At 38.1% G+C, this 24,599-nt stretch overlaps 1 protein-coding gene across 1 annotated transcript in view; it reads right to left on the reverse strand.

Annotated features, from left to right (window-relative positions):
* Nucleotides 1-17,391: 17,391 nt before the first annotated feature.
* Nucleotides 17,392-24,599, reverse strand: part of Scel (sciellin) — a 115,058-nt gene continuing 107,850 nt past the window's right edge. Inside the window, exons 33-35 of the mRNA XM_090341782.1 lie at nt 23,451-23,559; nt 21,544-21,646; nt 17,392-18,327 (exon numbers count right to left, since the gene is read on the reverse strand). Coding sequence (XP_090197908.1) covers nt 18,311-18,327; nt 21,544-21,646; nt 23,451-23,559 — 229 coding nt within the window. The 3' untranslated portion in view covers nt 17,392-18,310. The remainder of the gene's footprint in view (nt 18,328-21,543; nt 21,647-23,450; nt 23,560-24,599) is intronic.

Here is a 24,599-nt window from a genome sequence, read left to right on the forward strand (position 1 = left end):
GTTGGTGCAGCTCACCTATATTCCCAAAGCAAAGCCTTCTTTCATGGCTCTGTGCTCCTATCCCAAAATTACCCTGGGAATGGTGTAGGGTGGATGCTTTGTTGAACAGGCTTGGTGGTGAAGATTAAGTCTGCCCTGTTTTGGTCTCTGGCACTCAAGATAGGTAAGCTGTAACTCTAGGCAACAACCACCACAACTTTCTTTTCTGCTTCTCTTTTGGAGGTGGGAGGACAGGAAAGGAGGAAGAGTGATTGGCTTCATACCCACTACTGCCTGGTCCTGGTAGTGTCCTCACGGACTCTGCTGCTCCTGCTAGAGGATTACCTCTAGAATGAGCTTATAAAATGATAAGTAAACACACTAGGCAATATCCAAATGGTTCTAAATGAACTAACTGAAAATTTTACACGTTTTAACTAGCTGTACAAAGAGGTTACCAAGTCAACATAATATCCACTTGGATACCACCTAGTGTTGTTTACTTATCATTGGGCTCTGTGGAGAGCACAAATAGTGTAATCCCTTAGGAAGACTAAATCAGAGTGCAACAAAATAAATAGGAGGAAATGGGGACTTGCAAGGGGAAGGGCTGGGCCAAGAGGAGAGGGGTAGAAGAATGGATGGGAGAAAGGAATAGAATGTTTTGTAGACACCACAAAAGTGAGGAAAATAAGGGAAGGTGTGGGTCAAAGGGTGTTGAAGACACAAGGGATGACAGATCAAGATGCATTTTATATACACATTGCTTTTTTAAAATGGCAAAAGAATTCAATACATGACTTAAAAATTAAGAAAAGCAAAGGAAGGGGTGGGGAGGGAGGAGTGGGCGACGCTGATCATCAAGGCATACTGTTTTCATAAACTACTCTGTTGAACGCATCTCCTTTGTACAACTACTTAAAAATATTCCAATAAAAGAGGATTATCCCATTTAGTTCATTATTTTATTATTTTCTCCAAAAGTTATAGGTTGGAATGTGTTTGTGGGTGACTCAAAGTGTGACCTTTGAATATCATTTTGATATTAAGTCTACAGAAGTTGTTTGCTTGTTTGTTTATTTTGGGTCCTGAGGCATGAACTCTGGGCCTTCTACTTTCAATCATCTTCCTTCCCTCTCTTCCTCCCTCCCTTCCTTCCGTCCTTCCCTCCTTCCCCTGGGCATATTTTTGTCAAATCTAGCATTCTACTACTTGAACCATAGCTCCACTTCTTGCTGTTAAGTGGTTAATTGGAAAGAATCCTGTAGATTCTCCTGCCCAGGCTGGCTTCAGATCATGATCCTCAGATCTCTTTCCCCTGAGTAACTCGGATTACAAGTATGAGCTACCAGTGTCCAGCTTAATATCTGCTTTTAAAAGACTAAACACTGCCACAACTCTATACTACAATTAACACACTGTCTTTGAACATCACAGGTCCATACCAATGTCTGCTTCCAGTGCACCCTACTAGCTATCAGGCATAAAGAATGAAAGGAAGTTATACTAGTCTTAAAATCCTCTCCCATGTATGAAAAATAAGCAAGCTTTATTAACATTTTTCTTTTAAAAAGAAATAATTTGGGGGCCAGGAGTTTGGCCTAGTGGTCGAGTGCTTGCCTAGCATGCACAAAGACCAGGGTTTGATTCCTCAGTGCCATATACATAGAGAAAAAAAGCAAGAACTGGTGCTGTGGCTCAAGTGGTAGAGCTCTAGCCTTGAGAAAACCCAAGGACAGTGTTCAGGCCCTGAGTTTAAGACACAGGACTGCCAAAAAAAAAAAGAAAGAATTTTAAAAGTTCACATTTAGATGATAAGATGCATTGTATACACACATATTGAATTGGTAACCCCTTTGTACAAGTAGTTAAAAATTGTAAATTTTTTCAGAATTTTTTCACATGTATTGGGAAGGTCTTGCACTAATTTGGAAGAATGAACTGGGCAATGCTTGCAGTTGCTCTGTGCTACCAACATCTAGAAATTTCTTTTTTTTAATGAGGAAAAAGTTTGCTTGTTTATACAAGATGGACATTTGCAGAGCTTTTTTTTTGAGAGAGAGAGAGAGAGAAAGAGAGAGAGAGAGATTGAATGTGACTAGAAAAAAATTCTGAAGTTTCTTCTTAATTCTCCTTTCCCTATCCTGTGCATCAGCATGGAAATATTGGGGGGAGGGGGAAATGAGTATTTTTTAAAGTATTTAATATGAATTACAATGGGTTTTGAAACTTAGGATAAAGTAATACTATAAAAATAAGCAGTTCAGATCATACTTGTAATGCTTCTTTGGCAAAGAAATAGAATAGAGAAGGCGAAGGAGGTTTACATTTGGACTCGTTTTAAATTTTTAAAAGCTGTTCTTTTAAATTTACCATCTGTTACTTGAGTACTTCAAAGTGGCTATGGTAACTGTTCAGAGATCCCAGACAGAGCCATGGCATAATCTGTATGGCTTGACCCCCACTGTGCCATTCTAAAGGAGGGAGGCCAACTCATTGTGAGTCTTGTCACATTAAGAAAGAGTTCCTCTGCAAATATTTCAGACTTTTGGCTAATACACAACATAGATAAGAAGTAACTATAGACATCTTCACAAGTCATCTGGATTACAAGGTGCTAATTTTAAGAAGAAATTATTCCCATTCTCCTGAGCTGGACTTACAACATATTAATACAATATTTCAATGTATTTCCCTAGATCTCAAATAACACCCAGTACATATGGTTAAGCTTATGCAATTGGTCCTTGTATAAAAAAAGAAAGCTCTCCCTGCCTTTGCAGGTTTTGATTCCATTGTTTTCCTGGAGAAACTTTTTTTTTTGCCACTCCTGAGGCCTGAACTCAGGGTCTGAGCACCATCCTTGGGCTTTCTCAAGGCAAAAACTCTACCACTTGAGCACCAGCCCCATTTCTGGCTTTTTCTGTGTATGTGGTACCAGGGAATTGAACTCAGAGACTTTGTGCATGCTAGCCAAGCACTCTACCCCTAAGCCAAACTCCCAGCATTTGGAAAAACTTGAATTGAAGAAATCAGCAGAAACACATTGTGGATAATGGTGTCGGTAGGGTTACGTTGAGGCTGTGAGGAGGGTGTGACCTTTGTAAGGTATCCATCCAGATGAACCAGTAAATTTGGAGTCCTAAATTGAATTAGAATGCCAGTGTGAATGTATTCCTGTTTGTACATAAGAAAAAAAATATTTTAAGCATTCGCCACTGAAATAGCCTAGAGATGTTAACCAACCCAGTAGTAATAAATAATACACTGAAGAGCTCACACCAATACTCCTCAAGCTCTTCAACGAAATTGAAAATGAAGGCTCTTTGCCAAACTCATTCTACAAAGCCACTATACCCTCATCCCCAAACCAGACAGAGATTCATCAAAGAAAGAGAACTATAGACCCATTTCTTTGATGAATATTGATCCAAAACTTCTCAACAAAATACTCTTCACCAACTCATCCAAAAAAATTATACACTATGATCAAACAGAATTCATCACAGGGATGCAAAGTTGGTTCAACATACGCAAATCAATTAATATAATTCAACACATCAACAGGAATAAGGACAAGAATCATATGATTGTCTCAATAGATGCAGAAAAGGCATTTGACAAGAACTAACACCCCTTTATGCTAAAAGCTCTGGAGAAAGTAGGAATCCATAGAACATTGCTCAGTATAATAAAGGCTGTGTATGACAAACCCACAGCTAGCATTATACTTAATGGCGAAAAGCTAAAGCCATTTCCTCCAAAATCAGGAATGAGACAAGGATGACAACTCTCTCCACTCCTCTTTAACATAGTATTAGAATTCCTAGCCAGAGCAATAAGGCAAGAAGCAAGCATAAAGGGGATCCAAATAGGGAAAGAGGAAGTGAAATGTTCCCTCTTTGCAGATGACAGGATTCTGTATTAAAAGAATCCTATAGACTCCACTCACAAGCTGCTTGAGCTGATTCAAAACTTTGGCAAGGTAGCAGGGTATAAAATTAACCCTCAAAAATCAACCGCCTTCCTATATACCAACAATGAGAGGAAAGAGGCAAAAATCAGGAAAGCAACTCCTTTTGCAATAGCTTCAAAGAAAATAAAATACTAGGAATTAACTTAACTAAGAATATAAAGGCTTTGATGAAAACTTTAAAACCCTGAAAAAGGAAATTAAAGCAGAACTAAGGAAATGGAAAAACCCCACATGCTCCTAGCCTGAAAGAATTAACATCATAAAAATGGCAATCTTGCCAAGGGCTATCTACAAATTCAACGCAATACCCATCAATATCCCAATGTCATTCTTTAAAGAAATAGAAGAGGCAATCCAAAATTTCATATGGAATAATAAAAGAGCCTGTATAGCAAAAACAATTCTTAGCAGAAAGAACAGTGCAGGAGGAATTTCAATACCAGACTTTAGACTATTACAGAGCTATACTGACCAAAACAGCTTGGTACTGACACAAGAACAGGCTTGAAGACCAATGAAATAGAACTGAGGACCCAGATATTAACCCACAGAGCTATGGCCACCTAATCTTTGATAAGGGGGCCAAAAGAATAGAATGGAAGAAAGACAGCCTCTTCAACAAGTGGTGCTGGCAGAACTGGTTAAGCACCTACAGAAAACTGAAGTTGCATCCTTCTTTGTCACCCTGCACCAGGATTAACTCCAAATGGATCAAAGACTTCAAAGTAAAAGCAGATACACTGAAAACTTTACAAGAAAGAATAGGACATACACAAGGTCTCCTTGGCACAGGTCGAAACTTTAAGCTGAGGGTTTGTATGTCATAGATACATATCAATCTATAAAATATAACATTATGTCTATAGAGTATATATCTCATCATAGATTTTTATGTCTACATAGTTACGTTTATATCTCCAAGACTACGTTCATAACCTTGGGTACCAGAATATTGAATCATCGCTCTTGTACTACATGGCTGTTGAAAATGTTCCCAAATTGTGGAATCTCTTAAAGGTGAGATATGAGGTCCTGAAACAAATGTATGTAAAAACACACTGCCTGGAACAGTGTACATACGCAGTGACTGCAAGTTATTGTGTCAACAATAACTCCCATGGGTATAGTCTTTGATTTTTGTCCCCTATATTCATCAACTGTGTTGATGAATTCCAAAAGGGAGAGGGGCCATTTTGTGTTGAAATTCAGTTTGTAGTCAAATACTGAACATGATTGGAGAAAAGAGAGCAGCTTTAACAGCTTTGTGGATATGATTGGAGTTGAGGGAAAGGAAAACAAAAGAGCAGAGGAGACTTAAATGAAAGTGGACTGCAGTACTTGGATTCTCTCAATAGTTCTTTGAGAGGTGGAATTCTTTGAGATGGAGAGATGGAATTCTTTTTTTTTTTTTTTTTTTTTTTTTTGCCAGTCTTGGCTTGAGCTCAGGTCCTGAGCACTGTCCTTGGGTTTTCTCAAGGCGAGAGCTCTACCCCTTGAGCCACAGAACCACGTCTATGTATGTGGTTCCAAGGATTCAAACTCGGGTCTTCCTGCATGCTAGGCAAGTATTCTACCACTAAGCCAAACTCCCAGTCTCTGGAATTCTTTTTAATTACATTTCAGGAGTTGAACTTGCCTTGACTGCAGCCCTGTTTTGAGTTACGAGATTGAGATCTGAGCATCTCTGGATTTATAAGACTTGATATAAAGATTGTGTAGAACAAGATTAACCCTGCCCAAATAGAGACAGAGGTTTTTGTTGTAGAATCTTGAGAGGTAACTTCTACACCCATGACATAGGTCACCTGATTAATTTACTTGGGTTTTGGCCATATCAGCTATTCTATACTAATGATGTGATTTATAATTGGGAATTTGGGCTATGCAGAAAGAGTTCTATCTGTAGACAGTCTAGAAATGAAGGTCAGCCTTGAGCAAAAGAAGCTCAGGAACAGTACCCAGGCCCTTAATTCAATCCCTAGAACTAGCAAAAAAGAAAACAAACAATGAAAGGAAGGAAGAAGGAAAGAAGGAAGGGAAGGAGGGAAGGAGAATGGAAGGAAAGACAGAAGGAAGGAAGGAAGGAAGGAAGGAAGGAAGGAAGGAAGGAAGGAAGGAAGGAAGGAAGGAAAAGGAAGGAAGGAAGCAAAAAGGAAGGGAGGGAGGGAGGGAGGGCAGTCATAGTTTCTCTGAATTCTGGAGTTGTCAGAAGTGAGGTCTTATGACCCACAAACTTTTCAGAAGTACTTAATGAGATATAAAATGAAATTGTTCTCTAAGAAAACCTAAAAGCAAAAAAAGAAGACACACAAAGATGAGAACAAATGTTGATGTAGATCACTAAACTACACTTCCACATTTACATTAGAATACATAGTCAAAATAACAAGAAACATGGGAAGTAAACATGAGCTTTAAGAGAATAAGTGCTAATTCATTATATGTATTTGCAATAGTGATATAAATTGAGTGAAGTAGGTGTATATAATGGAAATCACACACTTTAAATTCTGTGCATTTTCTAATTTGGTTCCACTGAAGTTGTTCAGCATCTCATCTTAAAGAGGCTCTAAAAAAATTACAGCTTGGGCTAATTCAATAGTGACACCTGCAAAGAACAAGAAGTTACTCCTGAAAAAAGGTAACCTACACAAATGTGAGCCAGGACAGAACTCATTTTGCAAATATAAGGCAATGCAAAATTGATATAGACCAGTACAAACCACAAGTTAAGTAGGAGTTAGCAGTGTGTCAGTGTAATTCTAAAAGTTAAGAAAGAATACTGCACTACCCAAATTAGAGAAAGGCATGTAAGGCTTGATCTGTCACATTATTCTATCTTAGTGAGATCATTTTTAGATTATTGTATTCATTTGAAAACCCCATAGACAGAGAAGGAGACTTCAGCAAACCAGGTCCCAATCTTAGCTTTATCACTGGCAAACTGATCATTGAATAGATGGTCATTCTTGTTCCCTAAATCTCCCATGTATAGGGTCCTGTAAATTTGGAGACACCAGACGAGAATGACACTCAAATGGCCATCCAGATCTAAAATCATTTGTTCAACAGGGAAACACTGCTAAAATGACTGGAGAAGATTTCCTCTCATTATCTTTGTATACAAGGTGTGGTACTAGGGGAGGCCCTGGGGCCTCAGCTCACAGAATTCCCCTCCCCACACCTGTCTTTAGCATGTACATCACTAAAAGCTACATTCCACAGCCTCTCTGGGAGTTAACTGTGACCAACGAGGTGTGAGTTAGCTGGTTAGTGACCAGTGGGTGTGAGAGAAAGGAAAGCAGCTTTGCCACACCCTTTCTCTTCCTCTTCTCTCAATCAGGAGCACAGTTAAGGAGCTAGAGGGACACCTTTGACCAGGAAGCACTTGGATAATTTTGTGGACAGAATAACTTGTATTCTGCTTTGAGAAACAGAAAAAAATGCTTACCATATCTGAGCTACTACTGCATTTTAAAGGCTTTTCAATATAGACATTTAGTTGTGCCCAAACTTATACAGAAAGTGGCATTAGGAATCAGGGATAATAAACAAAAGCCTAAAACATATGGCACTTGCTAATTGCACATATAGTGGACAATGAGGAAATAAATACTACAGGCTGGAAATCTAGTGGCTGTTATACCATGGCAAAAACACTTAGTAACTGTCTCACTTGTATGTACGGAACACATGCAAAGGGAAAAGTTAAAAACCTTAGTGGTACAGTCCATGTTGGGATACTATTAGTCTTGGAGTCCAGTTATTGAGAGCCTCTTGAGCCAGAAAAGCCAACTTTATAACAAAGGACAAGAGATATCATTGTCTCTCAGAAACTCTACTAGGGCCTTACATTCAATGTATTTCTTCAGAGAGTGTACTCACCTGCAAAGATCTTAGTGTTAATCAAGTAACTATAAGAAATATATCAAGCCATTATAACAAATGCCTGAAATAAATCCATTTATAAAGAGAAAGGGTTTATTTTTCCTTTCAGATTAGATCAGAATGTATGTTATATAAGCTAAAAATATTTTTTGCTTTATTTTTTTATTGTAATTAGTAAAAGGGTTACATGATATTTGCCAGATAGAAGGTGCATTAATTCACATACATTGATACCCTTTCACATGTCTTGGTACCCGTTTCCCTCCCCCCCCCCACACCCTCCACCCATCTTGGTTTTCCCCCCTTCCCTATCAAATTTCAAATATTCAAATACAAATAAATTCAATATATCAGATAACAAAGTGAGATACTATACCAATATAAGATAACCAAGGGACAGCAAAGGAGATGAGAGATAACATAGTACATTAAGGACAACAATCATTCATTATATGGCTTTTGTTTCACTATCCTGGAGGTCCTTTCAATTAGCTTCACATTATATGTCCTTATGTATCAAGATTTTGCTCTATTGCAAATCTCTGCTAGTAGAGCCCAAGGTTTCTACTGATTATGACGAATGAGGGAAACCATTGAGCCTAAGTTCCTTTGAGTCTGGCTTACTTCACTTAATATGATTTTTTCTAAGTCTTTCCATTTCCTAACAAATGGGGCGATGTCATTCTTTCTGACAGCAGCATAGAATTCCATTCTGTACAAATACCACAACTTGTTGATCCACTCATCAACTGAGGGACATCTAGGTTGGTTCCATATCTTTGCTATGGTGAATAGTGCTGCAATGAACATTGTTTGCTAGTGGGTTTAGTATGTCCTTGTTTCTGGGTGGTTGGGTAAATGCCAAGTAGTGGAATTGCTGGGTCATAGGGGAGTTCTATGTTTAGCCTTTTGAGGCACTGCCACACTGCTTTCCATAGTGGTTGAACGAGTTTGCACTCCCACCAACAGTGTAGTAGTGATCCCTCCTGGCCACATCCCCTCCAGCATCTGTTGTCATTCGTTTTCCTGATCCTGGCCATTCTAAGCTAAAAATATTTTATAGTGCCAGACAAACAGGTAAGTGTCCATACACAATGAGGTCACATATGACAATGTGTCTATATCAGGGGGTCTGGAAGAGTATCCAGTCATCAAACCTAGATTAAGCTGGGTAAGACAATACATACCAAAGTACTGAATTATAATGCAAACTATAAAATTAATGTCCAGGATCTCAGGCTGGTATAAGTAAATTATTAAATAAATAAATGGAGAAGGTACAACTACCTCACGTAGAAGAAAAGCAATTCAATTTCATCAGTTACTCCACCATCCAGGAGATGAAACGTGAATCTCCATTCATCATCTATGGATTGTGTGCACTCTTTTACCCAACAAGCATGAAATGGAAAGGCAGGAGAACATGGAGGAATCAGACATACTCTGCCTCTTCCTACTGATTAAGATGAACATCAACAATAATACATCATACAGTCAGCACAGACCCTCAACATGCATGAATATAAGAATGGCATTTTTGCCAGGTGCTGTGGCTCATGCCTGTAATCCTACACAGGAGACTGAGATCTGAGGATCAAGGTTCAAAGGCAGCCGGGCACAAAAGGACCTGAGACTCTTATCTCGAAATAGGAAGCGAGGCTTGGCTGGAGGGTAGGGTGGTAACCTTGATCTGAAGAGCTCAGGGACAGCACCCAAGCCAAGTTCAAGCCTCATAACCCCCTACACACATACACACAAAAATGGTATTTTCCTCTACAGTCTGACTCATCAACACATATAACTCCAATCTACTCATGAGGAAAAAGCACCAGAGAAAGTTTTAAATTACTAAAGCCAAGGAAAGTCCAAGAAATTGTTATAGGCAGGAAGTATTAAGAGAATAAGATGGCTAAATGTGATGTGAGATCCTAGAAGCGACCCTGCAGCAGCAAAGAAAACATTAGTTAAGTATATCCATGAAAATCGGAGTAAAACACAGACACTTGTTTTTGATAAGTTGAATAGTGCTTGCAAGAAAATACACTATATACCATAACATAAAATGTTTGCTATCATTAAGAGCTCGTAGGCTTTAAACTTCTTTATTTTCTTCTTTTCTCTTCTCTTCTCTCTTTTCCTTTCTTCCCTTCCTTTCTTTCATGACACTGGGGTTTGACTTCAAAGCCATTCAGAGCTTTGCATCTGTTAGGAAGGTGTTTTTTCACTTGAACCATGCTTCCAGCCAATAGGCAAATAGTGATTTCTCATTATGGTTTAAATTTTTATTTCTTTTCTTTCTTTCTTTTTTTTTTTTTTTTTGTTAGTCCTGGGCTTGAGCTCAGTGCCTGAGCACTGTCCTTGGGCTTTCTTAAGGCCGGGGTCAGCCGGCAGCAAACCAGGGTTCGCAGATTGGGATTCCTGAAATAGGGGCAAGGAGTAGGAAAAATTAAAAGAGAGACAAACAGATGGGGTCCGGGAGGTCTGCAGCCCAGGTAAAGACTGCAGCCCAGTTTATTTCAAGTTCCGACCTTAAATACTCTTCTTAAAACTAGGGAACTGCCAGAGGCTACATTCATACAAAATAGTAAACAAGTCACATATAGGATAAATGAGAAAGGATTAACATTGCTTAAAGTCATCCTGATAAGAACTGATTGACATTGCTTAAAGTTATCCTGATAAGAGTTACTTCCTTGTGTATACAGTTGTGTAGGTCCAAGGTCAGGTCCAAGGTCATTGACCCCACAGTCGGTCCCTAACATCTCCCCCATCTTTCTTTTAAAAGATGAGGACTTGCTTGTCTTAGGTTGGGTGGATCGCTGACTCTGCCTTACCCGTCATGGGGAACTTCTTCAGATCAAGCTGAAGGCCCTGTCTTAGGTTGGTCAGAGAGCATCCCCTCTTATCCCGTCCTTGACTGCGATTCCTCTGGGGGGGGGAATTCATCCATCTGGGGCTTAGATCTGCGGAGTTGTTCGATTGGTGACTGTTGCAGATGTGACCATTGGACGGGTACTGGCCATAGGTGTTGATTTGTTCCCAGCCATAGCTTCAGTTGTCACTTTACTTGGAGTAGAAACAACAGGAGTTGGCTTGATATTGGCTGTTGGTGGATCTGAAGTGCTGACAATTCCTCGTTCTTCAGAAGCTGCAGTAGCTTTCAACGTGATCTGTCTCTGCTGTTCTGGGACCTTACTAGTAGGTTCTTGAGGCTCTTTTCTCTGCTCTAAGTGCCTCCCTTGATGCTCTCGGAGTTCTCTCTCCAATCTACTGATTCGACCTTCTTAATGGGACTTAAGAGCTGTCATACGAACATCTCTACCACTTGAGCCTCAGCACCACTTCCAGCTTTTTTCTGTACATGTGATATGGAGGAATCAAATCCAGGTCTTCATGCATGCTAGGCAAGCACTCTACCAGTAGGCCAAACTCTTGGCTCCTAGATTTTTCTTTTTAATGAGAAGAATTATTGGGTAGCTTTTGTTGGAGACCATTGCTTTCAGCCTCCTGAGGAAGTAAGATTATAAGATGGCACCTGGCAGCTCGCTAATGAGTCAGTACTTGCTGACCAGGAAGTTTCTTTGCATTTGTTGATTTGTTTCTTCTGTGCTTGTGGATAGAGTGGATCGCTAGGTTTCTTCCAGGTTTGTTTGCTGCTTTGCAGATGACCTTTACTGTGATTGGCTGCTTAAGGATGTAAATAGTGTGGGATTTCTAGGAAGAGAGGAGAAAGGAGAAGGAAGAAAGGAGAAAGGCAGAGAGGTAGGGAGAAAAGAGAAGAGAGAAGGGGAAAGGCAGAGAGAGAGAAAGGAGAGAGAAATGAAAGACCTCTGCTTGCAGCGATTTGAGTCTGTGATCATTCCCAGTCTGCCTCCGAAGTACGTGTCGTTGTGGCGGGCAGCGACAGCTTTCATATGCACATTTTCTTTGACGGAATATCTGTTAAGAACTATTGTCTAATTTTTATTAAGTTTTTATTAAGTTATTGACAAGTTTTAAAAAATGTGTACATTAAAGACAAGTGTTTTGAACTATGTTCTTCCCGACTCTGACTTACCTTTTATTCTCTTTAACAGTTTCTTCCATGGAACACAGATTGTTTTATTGTAATGAAGTTCCATTTACTTATTTTTTTTTCTTCTGTAGAAAGATTTTGTTTTGCCAGTCCTGGGGTTTGAACTCAGGGCCTGAGCACTCTCTTTGGGCTTCTCAAGGCTAGAGCTCTACCACTTGAGCACCACTTCTGGCTTTTTCTATGTATGTGGTACAGAGGAATCGAACTCAGGTCTTCATGCAGGCTAGGCAAGCACTCTACCACTAGGTTAAACTCCCAGCCCAGCTTTTTTTTTTTTTTTTTGCCAGTCCTGGGGCTTGAACTTAGGGCCTGAACACTCTCCCTGAGATTTCTCAAAGCTAGCACTCTATCACTTGAGCCATAGCACCATTTTCAGTGTTTTCTGTGTATGTGGTACAGAGGAATCAAACCCAAGGCTTTGTTCATGCTAGGCAAGCATTCTACCATTAGGCCAGACTCCCTGCTTTAAAGAAGATTTTTGTCAAGCTTAAGGGTATGTTAATTTTCTCCTGCTTTCTTCTAGAAGTTTAATTGACTTGCATTGTTATATTTATACCTGTGTTTATTTTTAAACAATCTGAAAAATTTGAATATTTTAAAAAACTTATTTGATTATATTTTTTCACTGATTTAAACCTGTTCATAAAATCAGTAATATATATTATTTTAATGACTCAAAAGTCAAAAGGTACAATTACAATAAATCTGAAGATCTTAACTTCTTTATTGCATGAGGGAGTATCTGATTATAGAAAACTGAATCTGTTTTGCTCTGAGCCCAGCAAAGGCTTGGTTTTGTGGTGAGAAAGTGCTGTGAAAGCAGAAACAGGGAACAAAAAGTAAACTGGGTTGTTTCCAATCAGTTTCTTTGTAAAGATTACTTTCTTTGTAAAGATCCTTTGTAAGAAAGGACCTTCTTATCATGACTCTAAAACTCTGCCATTGGGGGATTTGGTAGTTGTCTCTCTTCTGACTTCTTTGAAGGTCAAATGCACAATGTGGTTTCTAATTGTGGCCACCAAGTTTAGCAAGACTAATTCCATTTTGTGTTGGTTTCTGGAAACAACTGCAGACCAAGCCAATAGCCCCCTATAAATTTTATTTAATATAATCTTCACTTCATGATGTATGTTTTTAATGATCATCTATGAAACTACTATGGCTTAATTCTTGGTTACTTCTTTTACACCATCTCTTCACCATTTCCAGCCTCCTGACAGTGTTTCGATTGTTGAATTATATCAAAGCTTCATTGGACTTAGGACCTAGATACATAAGCATTTGGCCATTAGAGGCCTCAAGAACCCTTCTACTTAATATTTCCTTTGTCTCATAGGAAAGGAAGTAAAATTCAAAAGCAAAACCAATTAAGGAAGGGTCACGTAAAAGGGTCATCTAATAGCATATTCACCAAGAATATGTTTGTGGTTCAAAATTTTTCCCACCTCTTCTATTTTTTCCTTTGGTCTTCTTTTGCTTTTTCATTTTTTTAAGATAAATCCTCTCTCCATGGGGCCACAGGCTGAACTCACTCTCCAGCCCTCCTGTCTCAGCTTCTTGAGGGCTAGGATTCCAGGCATGGGTTGCCTTTCTACCTGGCACAAACACTTGTGCTGTGATCAGTGCCAAATGAAATTTATACACATAAAAAATTTGGTGACTTTAGGTATCTGGGAAAAGAAAGTTCATATAAAAATATGAAGAGATAAGAATGGACTCAGGCGGGCCGGGAGTTTGGCCTAGTGGTAGAGTGCTTGCCTAGCATGCACGACGGCGACCCAGGTTCGATTCCTCGGTACCACATACATAGCAAAAAGCCAGAAGTGGTGCTGAGGCTCAGAGCTCTAGTCTTGAGAAAGTCCAAGAACAGTGCTCAGGCCTTGAGCTCAAGCCCAGGACTAAAAAAAAAAAAAAGAAGAATGGACTCAGGGGCTGGAGTTGGGCCTAGTGGTAGAATGCTTGCCTAGCATGCACGAAGATCCGGGTTCGATTTCTCAGTACCACATACGTAGAAAAAGCTGGAAATGGTGCTGTGGCTCAAGTGGTAGAGTGCTAGCCTTGAGAAAGCTCAAGGACAGGGCTCAGGCCCTGAGTTCAAGTCCCAGGACTGACCTCCACCCTCCCCCCCTAAAAAAAGAATCGATTCAGCACTGTGAGGGTTTGAGCTGGTGGCTACACTGAAGAGCAAATATTCTAAAGCTCAGAGGTGGAACAGAAGAGAATGAGCCCATCCAAGTTAATGTGGACATGACTCTGAATGCTGAATACTATAGAATAGGTGGAGCTGTAAAGCTAATTTTTATTGTGCCAAACAACAATTTGACAGGAAAACCAACACAAACCAAAACCCAGCCATTGTTAGCTGCCTAGGACACAGAGCTTGGACAAGCTGAGCAAGACTTTTTCAAACACTATTTTCCACCATACTAAAACAAAAAGACAGTGAGCAAACACACAGTGATTGGCACGCCAGCTCAGCACTCAAAGCCAAAGAGCTAAATGACTGCAATCAAACCTCTAAGGATGCATAGGACTCTTCTGGAATAAATTCTTATTTCTTAGCCTTATTTTAAAAGGACTAAGTGTGGTAGTACATGCCTAGGACTCCAGTTCCTTCCTAGGCAGAGATAAGTGGACCATGATTCAAAGACAACTCAGATCAGAAAAAGAAAAACTAATGTTAGTGGGATCCGCATTCATAAAATAAACTGAATGGCTGGATGTAGTGATGCAGACTTGTAACCCTAATTATCCAGGAGGAGGTAGAGGCAGGGTGCTGGTCCCAGGCCAACCCTAGGCAAAAGTGCAAGACCTCATCTAAAGAACAACAACAAAAACCTAAAGCACGAAGAACTAGAGGTATGGTTCAAATGAGTTCAAACCCCAGTATTGCCAATAAATAAATAAATGTATTTTAATAAACTCTATTTCTGAAACTATTATACTTATATTGCTTTCTAAAAAGAAATCTTCATGATGACACTATCATTTCCCTGGGAGAGCTACCTTTTAATCAGTAGGAAAATTCAGGACACCATATTTTTAGATTTAGGTAATTGTATCCAGGAAAAGCTATGCCAGTAATGATATAATTAACTGGCTCCAAAAAATATAGATATCTCCCAACAAATTGTTTTTGGAATTTATCATTTTGGTAGTGGGAATAAATTCAGACAAAATGAAGTAGTTTTGAATCAGAAATCTTCCTCTCTTGCTCCATATTTATTCCATTTTTATAGTTACATTTAATGCAATATTGTTCCAGGAACTGTCCATTAAATAACTATAGAAAAGTGAGAACCATGTTTCCTTGAGGTTTTTATAGTTTAAAAAATTGACATTCACATAATTTTTAATTAGTACAGAAGCATTGAAATGCTAATAGTCTTCATAGAAAAGGCAGGGCTGCAATTTCATCCACCCTCTTCAGCAATGCATTTCAACTTGAAGAAAATTATTTCTTTTGATTCACTTTGATAGCATGCAATAAAAGAACAATAAAACATATGGCTCAATTAGCACTGCTTCTCATCATGCATGAATTAATGAATATCAAATTATTATTAATTGTTTTTTCTGGCTCCTTCTCTGTAGGACAATTATATATCACTGTATTTTGATAAGTACTTTGTATTTAACTCTTTGTGGACCAGATTCTATGAGAGACAGATGCATAAAATTAGCAGAATAGTTCTTTGAATTTATCAACACTTGCAAAATATGGGATCATCTTTTGATCTCCTTGGTCTGTCAGTTTCCCACAGCTGCTAAAAACCTTCCTAGAATTCCACCCCCCCACCTCAGTAAGTCCCTTCAAAAAATAGTTGCTATTATCCATAAAATAGTTTAGAGGTTCATTTTCTCTGTGTTAGTAAAACTAATTTCTCATGTGATTTCTGACTTTATAGTTCTTTCACTTAAAAATTCTTATGTCCCTCAGTTGATGAATGGATCAACAAAATGTGGTATTTGTACACAATGGAATTCTATGCTGCTGTCAGAAAGAATGACATTGCCCCATTTTAAGGAAATGGAAAGACTGAGAAAAAAAATCATATTAAGTGAAGTAAGCCAGACTCAAAGGAACTTAGGCTCAAAGGTTTCCCTCATTTGTATAATCAGTAGAAACCTTGGGCTCTCCTAGCAGAGATTTGCAATAGAGCAAAACCTTCATACATAAGGCCATATAGTATGACGCTAAATGAAAGGACCTCTAGGGTAAAGAAACAAAAGCCATATAATGAGTGATGGTTGTCCTTACTGTACTATGTTATCTCTCATCTCTTTTGCTGTCCCTTGGTTATCTCATATTGTTACAGTATCCCACTTTGTTACCTGATATATCGGATATATTTGTATTTGGTTATTTGAAATTGGATAGGGAAGGGGGGGAAAACAAGATGAGGGGTGGGGGGGGAGGAAAATGGGGATCAAGACATGTGAAAGGGTATCAATGTATGTGAATTAATGCACCTCCTATCTGGCAAATATCATGTAACCCTTCTATTAATTACAATAAAAAATTAACATAAAAATAGATAAAAATAAAAACTGAAAACACAGCAGTGGAGTTCACTAGACACAAAAGAAAATGAATTATACAGTTCATATACTCATCACCTGACTCATGCAATTGTAATCCCTCTGTATATCACCTTTATAATAAAATAAATTATTTTTTAAAAATAAAAACTGTACATGAGTATCTGTAATCCTAACATCCTAGCAACTCAGGAGATCGAGATCTGGAGAATCATGGTTCAAAGATGGCCTGGGTAGAAAGTTTCCTAGGCTCTATTATCAGAAGAAATTGTAAAAAGTTAGGCTGGAGATGTGGCTCAAGTGGCACCAACCAAGCAAGCAAACCAAGCAAGCCCAAAATCATGGTTCAAATCTCAGGACTATTTAAACAAATAAGTTAATAAACTAAATAAAAATTAAAACTATAACAAATAGTTAAAGATAAGTTAGCCAGCATATCTTAGAAAATAATAAATTGTGATCACTATAACTGACAAAATCAATGTTAGTGAATAGACATTCCACAAAAAGTATCTGTGCAACTGACATTTTATTTTATAAGCATTTTTGTACACATAAAGTGCTAAGAAACATGTCTCGTCATCCATAACCATTATTCCCAAAGATGATTTGGGTACCCAGATTTTGAAATGCATGCAAAGAAAATTTAGCAAATTACAATATGTAAATTGTACACATAATGATTTCACCTATTACCCATGAATCTCCTTCTGTCTTAAAAAACAGTCTATAAAAAACTATGGCTGTAGGGGGAGGGGGGAGTTTGGCCTAGTGGTAGCAGGCACGAAGACCCAGATTCGATTTCTTGGTACCACATACTTAGCAAAAAAGCTGGAAGTGGTACTGAGGCTCAAGTGGTAGAGCTCTAGCCTTGAGAAAATCCCAGGACAGTGCTCAGGCTCTAAGCTCAAGCCCAAGACTGGCAAAAAAAATTAAAAAAAAATTAAAAAAAAAACTATGGCTGCAATAAAGTGAAGGTTGACAATAAACTGAAACTGTTTATATGTTCTATCTAGTTCAGTAAGCTTAATAGATACCTGTAACAGTATGTTTGTTTGTTTGTTTGTTTGTTTGTTTCTTTCTTTTTTTTCCAGTCCTGGGCTTGAGCACTGTCCTTATACTTTCTCAAAGCTAGAGCTCTACCACATGAGCCTCAGCACCACTTCCAGTTTTGGGTGGTTTTTTTTTTTTTTTTTTTTAACTATGTATGTGGTACTGAGAAATTGAACCTGGGTCTTCGTGCATCCTAGGCAACCATTCTACCACTAGGCCAAACTCCCGACCCCAGTAGCAGTATGTTTCTAAAGAGAAAACTCAAACATCTTTTAGAATCAAATATTTTAAGGAGCAGAAAGAGGCCTTGGAAGTCATTCTCTACAGTCCCCTTATACCCTGAGTAATATAGGAATTAGAAAGTTTGGGTTTTCTAAGGTTCAAATTTAGTTTTTCATATCTATCTCTTTGCTAAAGTTCATGAGAAATTTTCTATCAGCATTTCTCTTATAGATCCAAATTCTTATAGGAATTAAAGGTGAGCAAGTAATGGAAACCCTGATCACAGCCAAATTATACAGCAAGGTAAACTTGATGTGGACTGACAACACTCCCTGCCTTTGACACTGATGACTAGAACAATGTGAAAATTTTAACACTAAATCTAGACAGATAGCCGAGGGATCTTTCTATGTCTATGACATTACTGAAGGTAATGAGATTATTTATGTAATTGCTAATTGTATAAAGTTGATCTTCAATGTAAAAGCTTTTCTAGATTTACATATTTTTGAAGAACATCTTGTAATTTATCATTCCTTAATGATTTTTTTCATCTTCATTTCCATGTGCCAGAATTATTGAATCCATTTGGCTGAAAAGTAAAAATAGAATTGATTAGATGGACAATGTTGGCCTAGAAAATAAGCACACACATGAAGTTTAAATCTACCACTGGGCAGAGTGGTAGATTAAGACTTCTGGTTGTTGTTGTTTTTTCTTCACAGACATGGGGCTTGAACTCTGGGCTTAGGGGATATCCCTGAACTCTTTAGCTCAAGGCTAGCAGTCTACCATTTGAGCCCACAGCACCACTTCTGGTTTTCTGGTAGTTAATGAAGATAAGAGTCTCACAGTCTTTCCTGTCCGGCCTGGATTTGAACCGTGATCTTTAGATCTCAGCCTCCTGAGTAGCTAGGATTACAGGCATGAGCCACTGGCACCCAGCTTCTGCTTTTTCCTGTACTCTTAAATTCCTACATCACCTATGGCTTTTAGCCATTTATGAATTGTATACCCAGATTCTGAAATGCATGCAAAGAAAATTTAGCGAATTTATAATATGTAAATTGTACACATAATGATTTCACATGAATCTCCTTTTGTCTAACAAAAGTTTATAAAAACTATGGCTACAATAAAATGAAGGTTGACAATAAGCTGAAACTGTTTATATGTTCTATCTAGTTCAGTAAGCTTAGTAGATACCTATAACAATGTTATCAATAACATATAACATATGACATACAACAATGTTATCTATAACATATAACAATATGTTATAGGTATCTATAACACACATAACATATATAACATAGGTATCTATTTCTGGACACTAGGAATACATTGCACTGAGTTACTGAGAATCATATCCTGACAGCTTATGTACATTGTGAAAAATGCGAGCCATATGGAGTATACCTAGGCAATGACCTCTCAAGTCTTCTGGTTACCAAACCCCTAAGCCATGTCAGGGATCCATGGTAAGCTGAAAGCTTTGGTGTATCAGTCATTCACAGGAAGAACTATAATATAATATTAGATTGTAATAATGCTGTAAAATTAGAATAACAAGTGACTATGGGAACTGTCTGGAAAAAGCAGAATATAGGAGGCAAAGTATGAATATAATTAGATTTATTCTTTTAATTGACTCTGAAGCCTGATGGAACGTGGGTTTCTCGGTATTTTTTCAGACCATTCTTCAGCTGTAGCTTCCCAGGATCTCATTAAGCTCACACATTCGTCACTAATTTCCATGCTTCAGTTCCTATGTAGGAATGCCAAATGGTTCCCTGTCATTCTCCACACCAAGACACTGGGGTAGCAGTAGAGAAAGGAAAAGGCTTTTCACCTAAGACAACTGACTTTCCCCTCAGTATCGTCAGGTTGAATCTAAAAGTAAAATGTAGAACATGAGGGCCCGGAGTTTGGCCTAGAGGTAGAGTGCTTGTCTAGTATGCACGAAGACCTGGGTTTGATTCCTTGGTACCACATACCTAGAAAAAGCTGGAAGTGGTGCTGTGGCTCAAGTGGTAGAGCTCTAGCCTTCAGAAAGTCCAAGAACATTGCTCAGGCTCTGAGCTAAAGGCCAGCGCAGGCAAAAATAAAAAATAAATATAGAATGTGCTTTAAAAGTAAACAAAAAGCATTGTAGAACTTTATTTTGCTAACCTAAATTGGTCATTGTACATCTTCTAAGTAAATTTTGGTTTTTCATGTTTAGTTAAAAACGTGTCTCTAATACTTTCTTCTCACCTTCTTGATATTAACTGAAAGTCCAAACTACAAGAACATGTGTTCTAGCCTTGCTTTTTAAAAAATCTTACATGCCAAATTTAATATAGAATTAATTCTGTGTGTGTGTGTATGTGTGTGTGTATGTGAATATATTTGATGAAAAGTAGCATCGAAGTCAGTGACTCACTTCTATGATCCTAGTTACTCAGGAGTCTGACATCTGAGAATAGTTGCAAATAATGATCTCCAATCAGAAAGTGAAAAGCTGGGTGGGGGGTGTGATAGAATACAAACCTGAACAAAAAAAAAAGCTGCATACGAGCATGAGACCCTAAGCTCATACTTCAGTAGTAGGGCATGCACACGTGAGAGCGCATGCGCGCACACCACACACACACACACACACACACACACACACACACACACACACACACACAGATTAAAAGGCAATTACTATAATAATCAAAATAGACATAAAAGTATATTCAAGAAACAGTCATGTTGGTGCATACTTTTAATTTCAGCATTTAGAAGTCAGAAACAGTAGGATTTCCAGTTCAAGGCCAGACCAAGCTGCACTGTAAAACTTGATCTCAATCAACAACTAAAATGCATTCAAATCCAGGCACTGATCGCTCACACCTATAATCCTAGCTACTTAAGAGGCTGAGATCTCAGGATCTCAGTTCAATGCCAGTCTCAGCGGGAGATGCTTAGAAGTAGCACTGTGGCTCAAAGTAAAAGAGTGCTAACCAACCTTAGTGAAAGAGCTTAGAGACAGCACCCAGGCCCTGAGTTCAAGCCTCACAACCAAAGGGAAAAAAATACACTCAAGGAAGTGGTGCTGTGGCTCAAGTGGTAGAGCACTAGTCTTGAGCTGAAGAGCTCAGCACCCAGGCCCAGAGTTCAAGACTCATGACTAACCCTCTCTTCCAAAATGCATCAAATGCAAGTGTTAAACACCATTCACATGGCGGGGAGTGTGCCCTAGTTGTAGAGTGCTTTCCTAGCATGCACGAAGCTCTGGGTTGAATTCTTTTGTATCACATACTCAGAAAAAGCCAGAAATGGCATTATGGCTAAGTGGCAGAGTGCTAGCCTTGAGCAAAACGTGTCCAAGGACAGGGCCCAAGCCCTTAAGTTCATGCCCAGGACTGGCAAAAAAAAAAAAAAAAGTTCACAGAGAGGCACTTCAACTTAAAAATTACTTTATCAGAGATCTATCTTCATTTAAAAAGATGGAAAATTTTCCTAAACCAAATGGCTTCTTTGTCCTGTCCAATATGAGCAGACAAAATTTTATACTATTATGATATATGAAATTGTTTATAGTATTTATGCAATAATGACATTATGATTTTTTGTTGTTTATACTATAATGACATATTTACACTTGTTGAGGTGATTATTACCATGGCTATTGAAAAATATAACTAAAGTATAACTATCTTGTGCTGAATTCTTAACTAAATATTATTAAAGTTCTAACTTTATTGAACTACATCATTTCTAACAACATTCAATGCTCACTCAGAGCTAGTGAAAGCTCCTCAGAGAGCTCACTACTTACCTATCACTTTTGAGTAGCAAGGTTCACAGTGTATTGTCTGTCTATAAATCCAAATACTGTCACCTGCTTGTAGATTTTCCAAAGGACGTTTGCATATTTCACACTAAAGAAGAACATATGTACATATATAAATATAACATTCACATCAGACTAAATTCAGGTCTCCAGAGAAATCAAGATAGAAAAACCTTCATAAATCATTTCAGAATATATTCTTTAGTGACACGCAGAGTCTCAACAGAAACAAGGAAAAATGGAGAATCTATAATTGACATACTAAACTTTTCAAATAAATATTCACATCATTTCTCTAACGGGTGGGTATACATCTACTACTGAAGCAATGAAATATCTATAATATTATTTGATTATTTATTTGATTATTTCAAGAATACATCCTTGCCTTTATCACTTGCTTATATAAGGGAGAGCTATCTCACACAGATATACAAAACACACTGCTGATATTATAGAATTTAGGGGACAATTTTGGTTATGATGAGTTGCATTGATTATAAAAAAAAGATCTAATTTATAAATATATAAGCAAAATATACAGGGCAAAGCCAGCCCGGGCAGGAAGTGTTGTGAGACTCTTACCTCCAATTAACTACCAGGAAACCATAAGTAAAACTGTAGCTCAAAGTGGTAGAATGCTAGCCTTAAACAAAAAAGCTCAGAGACAGTGCTCAGGCCTTGAGTTCAAGCCCCATGACTCACCAAAACAACCAATATCTGAAAATCATCCTTGGGTCTTGTGGTTTAATCAGAAAGGACTCAAGCATTGTAGCTCTCCACCTGCCCTTACTCTCCTAAAATGATTATAGTTTGTATTCAAAATTGAGAAAAATATTTGTCTAGTCAACTACCACACTGGTAATGAAACTGATGCCAATGTATTTTAAGTGATTTTCCAACATCACATAGCCGTAGTTAGTGGTAAAATAAAAACTCAAGTCTTCAGATTCTCCTTTCAGTACTCCTACAATTATGCTAAAAGCTATAGTATTGACCCACCCAATATTTCTGTGATAATGAAAAATAGTGACTGATGAAAATAAACCAGTATTCTGTCAATGAAAATTCATTATTAGTGTTTAAGCAACAATTAGTCGTAATTATTCATAGTTTCAAAAGCAGACTGAATTTTATCCATTATTAAGCCTATGATTTTGGGGTGGGGGGCATTAATTGTGGCACTTGAACTCTGTGCCTGGACACTGTCCTTAAGCTCTTCAGCTCAAGGCTAGTGCTTTAACACTTGAGCCATAGTGCCACTTCCAGTTTTCTGGTGGAGCTAAGAGTCTCATGGACTTTTGTGCCCAGGCTGGCTTTGAACCACAATCCTCAGATCTCAGCCTCCTGAATAGCTAGGATTACCAATGCTCAGCAAACCTATGACTCTTAATTTCATGATGAAAGGATCGCTAACTCTCTCTCTCTCTTTCTCTCTGTCTGTCTGTCTGTCTGTCTGACTCTCTGTCTCTCTCTCTATATGTATATATATGTAAAAAGCATGACTTATTAAAATGCTACAACTTTTCTAAAAAGAACAAGCATTTTTTTCATAGACTTAATAATTTTAATTTTTTGCCAATCCTGGGTTTGAACTCAGGGCCTGGCACTGTCCTTGGACACTTTTTGCTCAAGGCTACTGCTCTGCTAATTGAGTCACAGCACCACTTCTGGCTTTTTCTATGTATGTAGTGTGGAAGAATTGAACCCAGGACTTCAGAGATGCTAGGCAAGCACTTTACCACTAGGCTAAACTCCCATCCCAAGCAGTATATTTTAATGAGGATTATATAAACATTTTGAAGATTTAACTTTACATGTTTCAATAGATATTTTCAGTCCAGTTCTTATGTAATTTTACATTTAGTTAAACAAAATAAAAATCCATTTACCTTAAAGCAAGTGGAATGGCAGCAAATTTGTAATTCATCTAAAATCATTTTAGTTTCTACACCCAAGGGTTTCCGGCAATAAGTACACATGTCCCTTTCAATGACCGACCTATAAAAACATATGTGATTGAAAATGAATTTACCATCACATAAAAGGCAGCTATATTTGTATAAAATCATGTGAAAAAGATAACATCAATTTTGTGGATACTTTAAGAAATTACACTTGCACACTAAATTGAAGGAAAGCTCAAAGTTAACTTATTTTAGTAATAGAATTAACTGTAGTTACCCCAAAATGATGTCAAATAATTAGCAACAGGGATATGCTCAAATTATTATTCATCAGCAATTGGCAGTGCATCTGGACAAATATGTTCAGTTCCCTACTTGATCTAGGACATACTTATCCCTTGTAGCCAAAAGAGGGTTGTTAATTATTAATTTACAGAGATCATGTTCAGATTGCATGGGAAAATTATGTTGCAGATAAGAAGATAAGATGTTGAAGACCTTCAATAGGCCAAAAATATACTCAAAAATGGTGGGGCTGTTGTATCCCAGACTCTAAATTTGAGAGTCATGAGAACATTTTTCTCAGTATTATGGTAGGTGGAAAGACAGCTGAATTTCTATCATTACAAAATTTACATTCTATAGAAAGATTCAACCCTGTCAAAAATTTGCCAGTGAGAGAAAAGAAGTTTTGATTTGAGATATGCTCTTTCTCTCAGTGAGTCTACTTCTAATCCCGTTATAAAGAACAACAATGTATGGAATATCAGCTATTCACAAGATAGCTTCTTTTCAGTGGTTGAGTCGAAATGCTGATTAATTTCATTTATCCCACTGGAACTCTGCAAACCACACTTTCGAAGTGTCCCTTGGGGGCGTCATTGAACATTAAATAATAAAGAGGCTCCCTAGGAACATGAGGCTGGAGTGAGGACAGTGAGTTGTCAGCACTAAATCAAGACGCCTAACCCGACAACTGGGAGCTGAGTTGGGTGCAGGAGAGATATAGTAGCATAAGCACACAACTGTTTGTAAGATGAGATGGCTCTGGAAAACCACAAAGAAGGAAGGCTAGGAACAGTCTAGTGATGTAATAAAACCCAACAATGTGGCAGGCGAGACAGCTGAAATCAG

This window comes from Megascapheus bottae, chromosome 11 (genome assembly GCF_031878675.1).
Source record: "Megascapheus bottae isolate mThoBot1 chromosome 11, mThoBot2.hap1, whole genome shotgun sequence".
Taxonomy (NCBI): Eukaryota; Metazoa; Chordata; class Mammalia; order Rodentia; family Geomyidae; genus Megascapheus; species Megascapheus bottae.